Genomic DNA, 12,909 nt, shown 5'->3' with positions numbered 1-12,909 from the left:
GATAACATTATACTGTGATAAAAGTTGTATTAATAGTCTCTCTCAAAATAGCTTACTGCACTGTACTCACCTATTTTTGGACCACAGTTGACACTGGGTAATTGAAACCGGGGAAAGCAAAACTTCAGATACAGGGGGGCCTACTGTATGAGAAACAGCAGCTTCTGGATGAACGCCAGCTTGTTGCTTACTTTCAGGGTTTCAGAGCTAATTGGTTTTTGTTGATAATGACTTTTTTTTTTTTTTTTTTTTGAGACGGAGTCTTGCTTTGTCACCCAGGCTGGAATGCAGTGGCACAATCTTGGCTCACTGCAACGTCCTCCTCCCAGGTTCAAGCGATTCTCCTGCCTCAGCCTCTCAAGTAGCTGGGACTACAGGTGCACACCACCACACCTGTTTTTTTTTTTTTTTTTTTTTGTATTTTTAGTAGAGATGGGGTTTCACCCTGTTTTCCAGGCTAGCCTTGAACTCCTGACCTCAAGTGATCTGCCCATCTCAGCCTCCCAAAGTACTGGGATTACAGGCATGAGCCACCACGCCCTGCTGATAATGACTTTTAGCATTTGTACATTATTAAAAACATGTAAGTTACTAGACACCACTTGCTCGTCAAATTCATGAGTGATTCTTAACACATGAATAATACCTCCTTACTGAGTTCCCTGGAAAGTATTACAAGGAAACATAAGTATATTTTTTTGCCTAGCAATAAAAATCTTTTGGCATCTATCAGATTTTCTTGCAGTTCTCCAATTTCCGTATTTCTCATTAAGAGGAGTAAAACATTTGAGGAGAATGTCTTTACTTAATGTCCATCAACCGAAACTGTTAGTCACATAGAATCCACATACCTGTCCAGTGACTCTCAAGGGGTGTCACTTCCATTCTAATCCCATCCCCCTTTTTACTCTGTTCTTATTCACCCTATACATCCTGCCAGATTCATCTGATGAAGTAGCAACCAATTTCTGTTTTCAAAATTGTCAATGCCTTCCCAGTCTCTGAATCGAATAGTGACCCATCTGCTTCACTTTCCAGACCATTTTTCCAGGTTTACCAGCTAAACTGGATGTCCAGTAGTTCCTTGTGTATGCAGTTGGTCCTCCATATGTGCAGGTTCTGCATCCATGGATTTTACCAACCATAGATTGAAAATATTAGAAAAAAATTGAGAAAATGCTGTACTATTGCTGATATGTATGATATGTTAGACCTATGATGGTTCTGCCTGTACTGAACATGTGCAGACTTTTTTCGTGTCATTATTCCCTAAACAATACAGTATAATAACTATTTACATCACACTTACATTGTATTTGGTATGATAAGTAATCTAGAGATGATTTAAAGTATACAGAAGCATATGCATAGGTTATATGCAAGTACTACGCCATTTTATGTGAAAGACTTGAGCATTCTTGGATTTGGTATCCTCAGGAGTCCAGGAACCAGTCCTCCATGGATATCAAGGGATGACTGTTTGCCCATGTTTTTAGCCTTTGTATCTTTGCTCAAGAAATCCCCTAAAACCTGGAGTACCACTGTTTTCATCCTTCCTTTTTGTAGGCTTTTAATGCTATTCTTGTCTTCAATGTTAAAAAACCAGTTGGTAATTCCATCACAGATTTCAAATAAATGAAGAAATAATAGAAACTATAGCAAACATACAAGCCTGCAGCAGCAATACTGCTGTAAGTCACTAAGAGAAGCATGTGAGAAAAGATCATGAGTGGCTGCTGGGGAAAAGGAAAGATTGGGAAGGGGATATTCCTAAACCTGCACCTGAGAAGCTGAATCAGTGATGATTCCAAAATACCCCCAGCTGTACCTTCAAATTGGAGGAACAGAATTGATTTTCCTATTGTTACTGAAGAGTAGTAGTGATGGCCAGTGGTGGTAACTGGAATGAAGTGAGAGCTGAGCTGACTCTCTCTTGTAAGTGAAGGCCTGGGGAAACATTAAGAAGCTTGAGGGCATCCTGCCCCTTCCCTTCCCCTGGGAAGAGGACCCCTTCCCAATCATTAGGGAGCCCAGGAAGAGAGGGCTGGGACTCAAACAAAGCCTGTGGTGCCTCAGGTGAGATCTCCTAGCCCTCTGTCATTCCATCTGGCTAGAGAAAAGTGGGTGGACTGCAGACTACTCAGTCAACTAGAAACGTCACAGATGTGGCCAGGCAAGCATCAAGGAGTTTCCCATCCTATGTTAGGGCACACGGAATATTTGCACAGATACACCTAAGCATATACGAGATGAAAAAAATGTAGAACAATTATATAAACATAACTATAGCTATGGGTGGATGGATAGATGGGCAGATGGGCTGGTAGAGAACAAGAAAGAAGAGGAATATAGCACGCAAAAGATAAAAGATCCCAATATAGATGAAATCACACTTCATGGGAGAGAAGGGAATTCCTTACAATTGTTTCATTCTGTAGAAAAAATGAATGAGAAACTCGAATTCAATAAACAAAGCAAGATGGTAATAAAAAGCAAAGTGAGATGAAAAAAGAAAGATTGTAGAATAAAGAAAGCCTTTGAGGCCCAAAACAACATCATTGCAGGACTAATACATAATTTTAGAAAATATCAAGGAAAAGAATAGACCCCACTGAAAATCAAATTACTAAGAGAATAAAGGCTTGTTAGGCCCATTGAACACAAGTAGAATGATCAAGATAGTAAAGCAATCAGAAACTGAAAGAAATAGAAGACAAAGACCAGTGTAATATAAGGACAATTGGTGTTCTTGAAGTAGACTGTCAACAAATGAAATAGAAAATGGAAAATAAAACAAGACAAGCTTTGTGAAATGAAAAATAAGTAGATGAAAGAACTGAGTCTGCAGATCAGAAGAATGTATTGTGTTCCAGGAAAATATAGAGTAGAGGATGTTCAACACTGAGATCTATCCTAATTAAGCCATTGAATTTCAAGATAAAGAGGAAACTCTTTAAACATCCAGACATAAAACCAAATTATCTGCTGTGGACTAAAAGTCAGACTAGCTTAATTTTCTTAGAGTAGCATTCAGTTTTGAAAAGAGTGGAGCCATGTCTTTAACCTTCTGAGGAAAGTAAGTACCATACTGCCCAACATGCACCATGTGGCCCAAAGTCGACACAGCTACGATGTCATTCAGATGCCAAGGCAAGAAGCAACGTTCTCAAACTGGTACAGATTCAGGTAATGGTGCTTAAAACTGAAACACTTATGAAAAATGTATATGCACTGTGATTATGTTTCATAACCTCTTGACTTACAAGGATATTTTAGGAAATACCTCTTATATTAATAATAAAGAAACATGGTTGAAATAGTTTCATTCTGTTAAATTTAAATAAAATCACATACAACTTTTTTAAGTTAAAAAGTAGTTTTACTAGAGGATAATTTTATTTTTTTTTTCAACGTCTTTCTGGCTATGTGACTTCCTCCCCCATCCTCACAGCCACACTGGGCATGTGCTCTAAGCCGTGATTGTCCCCAACCCCCAGCCCCCAGACATCTGCTGTGTTTGTAGTCGGGGTTGCAGAAATTATGTGCACTTTATGATGTGAGTCAACTCTACAAAATTCTACTCGCTAGTGAAATATATAATTCTCTGTAACATAAATTTTCACAAAAAGATTCTGACATTTCATTCTTGTCTGTTCAGGAAAAAAAAGTGCCACTTAGAAATCACTCCCTATAGAACCAAATAATCAGCACTTAGTGAGTGACTACTGTGTGCCTGGTGCAGCTATATTCACCTAACATACTCTGTGAAGACACGCAATTCTTATTCCTAAAGAGATCTTAATTTACGTGGGGCAGACACACTGTCAAACTTTTCCCAGTTTTTTCCAAGTACGATCTAGATCCCAGGTAGACTTTCTAAGAGGGAGAAAAAATAGATTTTTGTTGTTGGTAAGTTTTTGTATCATTTTTGGTTATCTATTCAAGAAAGTTGTTGACTTTTGTAAGGCAGAGTGCTGGGCACTAAGGATGTGGTTGTGATTAAAAGAGCTAGACTCCCTGCTTACTCTCATAAACCATTACGGTGGTTACACCGGCCTTGCGCATTGAGCCGAGTCCTCCTGTGGTCTTCTTCCCACGAGATCTGGGCAGCCCTGCCTGCAATCACCAGAGCCACCGGAAGGGGCAGAAGTGAATCTGTGACAGTCCCAGCAAAGGGCATGTGTTTTAAATTCAGATGGATTTCACCTGAATAGATGCCTGGAGGTTGAAGAAAAACATATGGAGCATATCATTTGTAAATGTTGTGAACAGGATGCTTAAAATAAACTGATGCTACGTTTTGACAATTTTAGTCAGTTTATGGGTTTTTTTTTTTAATCCAAATAAGCATGGTTGCCGAAATCTTTGTTTCAATGTAAAATATATGCAAGTATACATATTTTACATTGATTTCTTTGGGACCCTGTGTCTGGAGTTGGGGAGGGTGGCCCACTCTACTATGTTAAGTATTCCATCTTATCCAAGAGGTGTTTCATAAATTATGTATAACAGTAGATGCCACTCAATAAATATTTTATACGTGATAGATATTTTTGTCTGAAATTACTTTTTCACTTGAGCAATGATTTAAACCCTCGTTTCCAGTTTTATGAGGTGACACTTTTATAATATCATGTAGTTGAATGCAGCTTGAATGTCATAGAGCTTTAGGGCAGCATTAATCATAAATTCATCCTTCCCCACTTGCAATCCTGGAAAACTTTCTCTTAATTCAGATTTTACCCATTATATATATGGAAGTGTATGTGAGTGTGTGTGTGTGTGTGTGTGTGTGTGAGAGTGTGTGTGTCTCTGTGTGTGTGTGTGTGTCTACATGCTGGGGATGGGTGGGAACAAGTAAGACTTTTGACCTAATGGCTTTGAAACTATGAATTTCCAATGCCTTTCAAAATCTTATTTCGAGGAAAAACAAAAGTGTTTCTCAATGGTTAAAAAAAGAATAGTAAACGAAACTGGGATGTAGTCCAAAGCACTTTCTCTAGTTTGGGTGGGAGCTATTAAAGTTTAAAATATTGCATTTTGGGGGGTGGGGGGTTATTGTCTACTTCTGTACAGAAAGAAAATACACATGCCTGTGGACTTATGAGAATGGTCACTTTCCTTTTCATGTGGACCTAGAGACCTGTAATAATTCATTGCCATGGGGCTACTGACTGTGTATGCAGTTTGGTCACAGTTCAGAGCTACCAAACCTTCCCATGAGGACATCATTTTATGAAATAGAGCTGTGTGATTAAATTCTCCCCTGTAATATATGTCTTTAAAAAAATCACATCCCATTTCTGCTTGAATTTCATGGTCAGGAGGAAAAAGCATGAATTCTGCTAATATCCGAGAGGTAGGAGTAGGGGTTAGCTTATGGAGAGTGCTCAGTTTAGCTGAGATTTGCATGTTCCTTGCTATAGTAAATCAATGTTACTGAAGTCTGCGACCTCAAAGCCTGAGGTTCTGAGCCATGGAATGGGAGGTTGGCTGATAAGAGTGGTAATTGAAGAACAATGACACACTTCATTTCCTTTTCTTGAATCTAAGTTATGCATTGGTCATTTTCTCTGCGTATCTATTTAATGGTTGTTAAATTAAATTGCTTTCTTTCACATTGTGATTTTTATTTTTATTTTTTTAAGCCATATCTTTTTTTTTTTTTTTTTTTTTTGTTCATTTCACTGCCCTCTCGCATTACTTCAGGTCTTCAGTGTGCATTTGAAACTTAAATATCTGCAGAGGCCTGAGGGACTTCTCTCTCTCCACTTCCCTGCCCCAGAAACCTCTCAGGAGTTCCCTTGTCTACAGGGTTTGAGTTTTGCTTTAATGGTCTTACACTAGCTTGAGAAGTTCTGAATCCATCACCTAGCGAATGGTAGACTTTGTAGGTTGTTTTAATACTTAAATGACACAGAGTACATTTATTGGTTCCAGGATTGTAAGGGATCGTATTTATGTTTAGGGCAGTATTGGGTGTTGGAGTTACAGAGATGTGTCTTGGTCACTGCGTCTGACTATAAGAGTCAGGGAGGGAAGGAGATTCTCCAGGAGCATCTCTGACCAGGATCCCCAGTTAGTGGTTGGAACTGGGTTTTCTGTTGCTCGTACAGTCATGGAGCACAATGTCATGCTCTTGTACATGATTTAGTCTGAGCCTGGTTCAGCCCAACCTCAAGACTGCAATTTTTACCTTCAACCTTCTGGAATTTGTCTGCTTTCTACTTCAGACTTCCCCAGAAGCTTGACTTTAGAGGTCTTTTGTCTGGGGTCAGATGGGCCTGATGTTAAGATAGGGCCTACCATTCTCTTCCGGAGGGTTGCCTCTGACCTTCCCTCTGCATTCCACTGAACTCTGTGCGTCTACTCACTCATTCATTCCTATGGCAAATATTAATTGATAAGTGGGACATGAAATTAGGTGCTGGGTTACATTCTAGCCAGAGGACAGGTAATAAACTTGTGTGTGTGTGTGTGTGTGTCTATATATACTAGTGTATATATACGTATACATATAAATGGCTAGTATATATATATATACACACACTAATAGCCATTTCCAAGGAGAGAAATCACCATGAGGAACATTGGTGGTTGCTATTTTGTATGGGGTGATGGGGAGGGTGGCTTTTGAGCAGAGACCTGAAGGAAGGAAGGGGCCATGTTATATATGTATCTAGGGCAATGTTTCTCAAATGTCTGGGACATTTTTGGTTGTCAGAACCTCAGATGTGTTGCTAGCATCTATTGGGTAGAGGCAAGGGGTGCTACAAAATATCCTGCTGTGCATAAGAATAAAGAATTACCTGATCTGAAGTGACAACTGTGCCGCAGTCCAGAAACCCTACTGTAGGGGAAGAGAAGGATAGCAGTGACAGAGGAAACAGCAACCACAAAAGCAGAAGGAACCGCAGTGAGTGCATCCCTGAGATGGGGCAGGCTGGCAAGTTTGAAGAGCAGCAAGTTGCCTGTATCCCTGGAGAGGAGTGAGCAAAGGGGAGAGCGGCAGAAGATGAGAGCGAGTGAGCACGGGATGAGATCAGGTAGAATTTGGTAGAACATCACAAAGACTTTGGCTTTTGTCTCACTGAAATGGGAGGCTATTTAAAGGACCTGAGCAGAAGAGTGACCTGCCCTGATGGCCTTCTGGCTGCTGAATTGAGTGTATATCACGGGAGACATGAGTGGTGGCCCAGATTATCACAGTAACCCAGGTGAAAGACAATGATGGTTTGGGCCAGAGGCACGTGCTGCGGGTGGCTTGATGTTGCCAGATTCTGGGCATATTTTGAAGGTAGAGTTAATACTACATATGTAGAGTTTAGAGAAAGAAAGGGGCAAAGTGTAAGCATGGTGTTTAGACCAAACAGGAAAGGTTGGTATTTACTGAGATAGGATAGTCTGCAGGTTTGGGAGGCAGAGAGAATCAAGGTTTTTTTGTTTTGTTTTGTTTATTGTTTTTTGTTTAATGTGTTAAATTTGTGCTGCCTGTTTGACATCTCCATAGCTAAACTGAGTTGGGTTGGTATATATATATATATATATATATATATATATATATATATATACACACACACACACACACACACACACACACACAGTATACTCATATATACGGTATACATTTGAGTATGGGACCTAAGGGAGACATCTGCCCTGGAGATGCAATTTGAGAGTCATCAGCATCTAGATGGCAGGTCAAGTCAAGAGACAGAAGGAGACCATCAGGAGAGTCAGTGTCAGTAAAGAAGAGTCCCAAAGACAATAACCTTCATAGAGCGAGTTCAAGAGAGAGTGAGAGGGAAGGAATTGAAGAACTGAAAGTATAGGGAACTTTTTGGAGGTAGTTTTCTCTAAAAGGCACAGAGAAATTGGTGGTAGCTAGAAGGAGAGGCAAGGCCAAAAGACGTGGTGGGGTTTGGGGGTGGGAGGTGAATAGCAGATTCATATTAATGTATAGCAGGGAATGATCCAGTGGATAGGAGAAGTTGATGGCACAAGAGGCAGAGGGCCAGGTTCCTCTGGTGCAAGGTAAGTAATGCACAGGAAGGCTTCTTCTCAGGACCATGCACAGTTCAACCATGGTAAGTAGAGAGAAAAGCCATCAACTAAGGCGACATCTTGATATTAAATGACATAAAGGCTCTGAAGAGTGAGAAAGTTTACTTTGTAGTTTGGATGTTCCTAGAACCTTTCTGAAGGAAGATTTGCTTTGAAGAGGTTATATATCAGGCAATGAGTTTAATTCGTTTTATATTTCGCTTTTTGTGTGTTCCAAGTTCACTTTGCTTATTACCTGCCAGGATTTCAACACAAAGTTTAAGCTCCATTTTTCTTGCAGTTTTTTAGATGATAAATAAAATATTGCCCATTCTGACAATCTGAAGAACACCTAATTTGAAGTTCTCTTCTCCCAAAGTAATCTTTTCTTTTTATTTTCCTCTTAATTTCAGGAACAAACTCTAGCCCTCAGGAAAGAAGGGATTGGAGTTGTTTTGGATTCTGAACTGCCTCATTTGATTGGCATCGATGATGACCTTTTGAGTACTGGAATCATCTTATATCATTTAAAGGTAGAAACTGATTAAGTGGAACATTCTAATTTTGTTTCCAGTTTCTCCATTAGACACTAACTAGGTTTATTATAATATTCTATGGTCATGAACACAACTAAATTAAATTAAAGAATATACAACAAATCCTTGAGCCCTTTGGGAATTTTCAGCAGCTCATTGGGATTCTTTGGTATTTAAAGTTCCCTTGTTATCTAAAGTTAAATGATGAGCCATTGATTTGCCCTCTATTCTGTAGGATTAGTAAGAGGGAGGTAAGGAACAAAAAGGCACACAGACTGAAGGAGAAAAGTTGTAAACAACTGGGGGGATTTTGTTGTATGTACAGTTTCCTGGTCCCTGGTGTTAATTATAAAATTGTGCTTCTCACCTGCATTATTGGGCTTAGTTCCAAGCAGGCAGTTCATCTTGGGAGTACAGAATTCCACATCAGTATTATTGGATGCCTCTGTAACCTTGACTTTAGTGCCCTCTCTCTGACCCATAACTTAACAATGAGAATGCTACTGCATTTGTGTTTTGCAGACTTACATAAACTATATCTTTAGACACAAAGAATCTCTTGGCCCCTGGAGAACCTCCCCAGAAAGGATCAGGAACATCAGTGATATCCCTGTCATGAGCAAAGTATTTAACACTGTCAAAGCAGGGCCTCACCATTGCTGTACATTAAACCTTTCCAAACAACTGGGGCTTTTTTACAGAGCCTTGGGGAGCTCTCGATGCATTGAAGCTGTGGCCTGCCAGGATGTTGTTCATCCCATTGGCCACTGTGTTGTTTGGGCTTCAATGAAAAATGAAGAAACAAGCTATTCCTTCTCTTCTTACTAATACATTTTGCTTGGGTTTTCTTCCCAGGAAGGTCAGACATATGTTGGTAGAGACGATGCTTCCACGGAGCAAGATATTGGTGAGCATATTTATCAGTGATCTGTTCCCAGTGATTTTTTAGGGTTGTATTCAAGGAAGAACTTTTTCGAATGACTGACATTGAAGTAATTATAGAAAATTAAATTATTTTTCAAGTACAGTGTTGGTCAGTATGTACGTATATATATGTGTGTATATATATTTTTGTAATTTAGAATACAACTCAAATGAATAATGCAGAACAACTAATTTGGTGAATAAAGTGGGCCAATAAACCCTTTCCCCCACCCTACATTCCATTCCTTGTCAGGTCTTTGAGGAACACAGTTATTTAAATTACTCTACATTGTCTCACAATGGAACGATGATTGATGGAAATATACCAACAGACACAGATAAAAGATATAGGTCTTTTGAAGGGGAGGGTTATAGGCACTTGTCTTCAAAAAGATGACAACAGAAAGTAGGAGAAAACGCAGCATACACACATGTGGAAGCATGGCTTTTTGGGTTTCCTGAAAGTCTTCACAAGATACGCAAATAATCAGTGATTTAGCCTACACAGATGAGGTCCTTACAGGCTTTAAGAGCATAACTTAGGCAACTGGTGGTGGTGGTGGTGGGTGTGTATATGTGTGTGGCAAGATAGGGATTGGCAGGGGAAGAATTATATTGTCTCAGCTGCTTTTAGAATTGCTGGCAATGAACCTGCTTGCCAAGTGTAAGCTATTAATGGAGCCAATCCTAGTATGTTCCTACATGTATTAGGTTGGTGCAACAGTAATGGCAAAAACCACAGTTACTTTTGCACCAACCTAATATTTACTATTTATTGTGAGACTGAGAGAGATAAAAACCATTTTCTAAAAGTCCCCAGATTCACCTATTTTTGAGTAGAATTAGGCATCAGGCCTCTTCTTCTAGTTGTTAAATTATGTGTTTGATCTTTGGGGTAGCTATAAATGATGGTAAGAACACACGTTTTCTGTGATCAGAGATCAGTAGTGCAATTTTGTAGAGACAGTGGAAACTAGTTGGCTTGTACTCCCAAGACACTAGCCAAGAACTGTGCCTAAAATCATGTAGGCTTATTTGACAGGTGTTCATATCTGTGTTTGACCATTCTTCAAACAAGAATCTAGGAGAGTTATACATGAATAGATAAACTTTAGCAGCTGCATGCCCTGAGAGGTCTCAGAATTGACACAGGCTCAGGTAACAGGCATCTCAGTATGGCTTCTGAAGGCCTCTTGGGCTTTTCAAGATTCGTGTCATGCCAAGTTCACCTTGGGTTTCTGCTCCTGGAGTGCAGTGTCCGTCAGTGCAGAGGTCTCAGTAAGTCCTCGACCCATGGAGCACTTTTGCTTTTATTCTCTGTGGCCTCTGGGTGGCTGATGGAGGAAATTTATTCAGTATCAAACAGGGCAACTCCATGGTATTCAGTTAAAACAAGTTACTCGACTGTTTTCTCCCCAAAGATGAAATGAGTTAACATCCCAGAACTGATTTTCTTACACAGGTAATGTCCAGACCCCTTGAAGAACATTCTAAGGATCTTCCAGTCCTATCATTGAACGTCATGAGCTCCTGAAGTTCGGTTTTCTCACTAAACATAAATGTTCACTTCATGATACTTATGTGGAAAAGGAAGAGTATTCAAAAAGGAAAATAAATAAATTGATAGATAAATAGCTGGGAATCATTGCAGTAGAAAAGGGGGAAAATTCTTTCTACTTTGTTTTTCCACTTTAGTTCTTCATGGCCTTGACTTGGAGAGTGAGCATTGCATCTTTGAAAATATCGGGGGGACAGTGACTCTGATACCCCTGAGTGGGTCCCAGTGCTCTGTGAATGGTGTTCAGATCGTGGAGGCCACACATCTAAATCAAGGTATCTGGTTTTAATTTTCACAGGTCTTTGTATATATTGTTTGAGAAAACAAGTTGGCTAGGCAATGGGGGAACATGTGCATCTTAGAATTAATTATTGATTAGGTATAAAAAGGGTGAGACTGTTTGCTTCAATGGGCTGTTTCTCTTCTGTTTGGCTGGAGGGCTTATTTTATAATACCCATTGTCTTGTTTAATTAAATATGAACATATATAGAATTATCTTAAAAGTTGTTGTTATGGAGATGAGATGTTAAAGGAATTTTTTAATTTAAAAAGTACCCCTCAAATGCAAAACCTTAACACAATGGTTTCTTTTAATAATTTTATTTCTATTATTTGTATTCATCTTAATAGATATAAATGTAACATACATAGAGGATTTGGTATCATGTCTATTTTTTGTTTTGAAATAACTTCAATATCATAGACAAGTTGCAAGAATAGTACCAAGAACTTTTAAATTTCAAAATTATTGGAAAGTAAATAGTGCCCTGCCGTCCTTGAATACTTCATTGTGTATTTCCTTTAAACACTGACATCTACATTAGGACACTAACACTGATACATTTCTACCATCGGATCCTCAGACCTCATTCAAGTCTTGCCATTTGTCCCAGCAGTGTTCTTTGTGGGTCCCATATTTAGTCCTATTTCCTGTATGGCATTTGGTTGTTACCTCTCTCTCTTCTTTTTCTGACTGGAACTTTTCCTTGGCCTTTCCTAGACTTTTATGACTTTGGCAGTTTTGAAAACAGTAGGTCAGATATGTTGTAGAATGTCCCTCTACATAAGTGTAGGATTCACCTGTTGATATGGTTTGGCTCTGTGTCCCCACCCAAAGAGAGACTTTTCTAACTTTGGCAGTTTTGAAAATAGTACGTCAGATATGTTGTAGAATGTCCCTCTACATAAATGTAGGATTCATCTGTTGATATGTTTTGGCTCTGTGTCCCCACCCAAATCTCATGTTGAATTGTAATTCCCAATATTGGAGGAGGGACCTGGTGGGAGGTGATTGGATCATGTGGGTGGATTTCCCCCTTGCTGTTCTCGTGATAGTAAGTGAGTTCTTGTGAGATCTGATGATTTAAAAGTGTGTGGCATTTCCCTCCTGCCCCCTCTCCTGTCTCCATGAGAAGACATGCCTTGCTTCCCCTTTGCCTTCTGCCGTGACTGTAAGTTTCCTGAGGCCTCCCAGTCATGCTGCCTGGTAAGCCTGTGGAAGTGGGAGTCAATTAAACCTCTTTTCTCCATAAATTACATAGTCTCAGGTATTCTTTATAGAAGTGTGAGAGTTGACTATGTTCCCTTATGATTAGACTAATATGCATTTTTGGCAAGAATATCAGAGAAATGATGCTGTTTTTCTCATATCTCATTACACGATTTCCATTTGTCCCGTGACTGATGATGTTCACTTTGATCATCCAACTAAGGTGCAGCTGCCAGGCCTCCCCACTGGGGAGTTACTCTTTTCTTCTTTGTTATTAGTAAGTATGTGGGAAAGTACTATGAGATTGAAGGTACTTTGATATTGTAAATTTTCCATTCCATTATGGAATATTACCACT

At 39.4% G+C, this 12,909-nt stretch overlaps 1 protein-coding gene across 5 annotated transcripts in view; it reads left to right on the top strand.

Annotated features, from left to right (window-relative positions):
- KIF16B (kinesin family member 16B) overlaps positions 1 to 12,909 on the top strand; it is a 302,734-nt gene that overhangs the window by 133,950 nt on the left and 155,875 nt on the right. For all 5 annotated transcript variants that reach the window (XM_003810588.6, XM_055105088.3, XM_003810587.6 and 2 more), the window contains exons 13-15: positions 8,457 to 8,576; positions 9,435 to 9,486; positions 11,199 to 11,336. In XM_003810588.6, the coding sequence (XP_003810636.1) occupies positions 8,457 to 8,576; positions 9,435 to 9,486; positions 11,199 to 11,336 (310 nt within the window). The remainder of the gene's footprint in view (positions 1 to 8,456; positions 8,577 to 9,434; positions 9,487 to 11,198; positions 11,337 to 12,909) is intronic.

The sequence above is a fragment of the Pan paniscus genome, chromosome 21 (genome assembly GCF_029289425.2).
Source record: "Pan paniscus chromosome 21, NHGRI_mPanPan1-v2.0_pri, whole genome shotgun sequence".
Taxonomy (NCBI): domain Eukaryota; kingdom Metazoa; phylum Chordata; class Mammalia; order Primates; family Hominidae; genus Pan; species Pan paniscus.
Note: the sequence above shows the minus strand (reverse complement) of the source record. Positions and strands in the feature narration are given on the sequence as shown.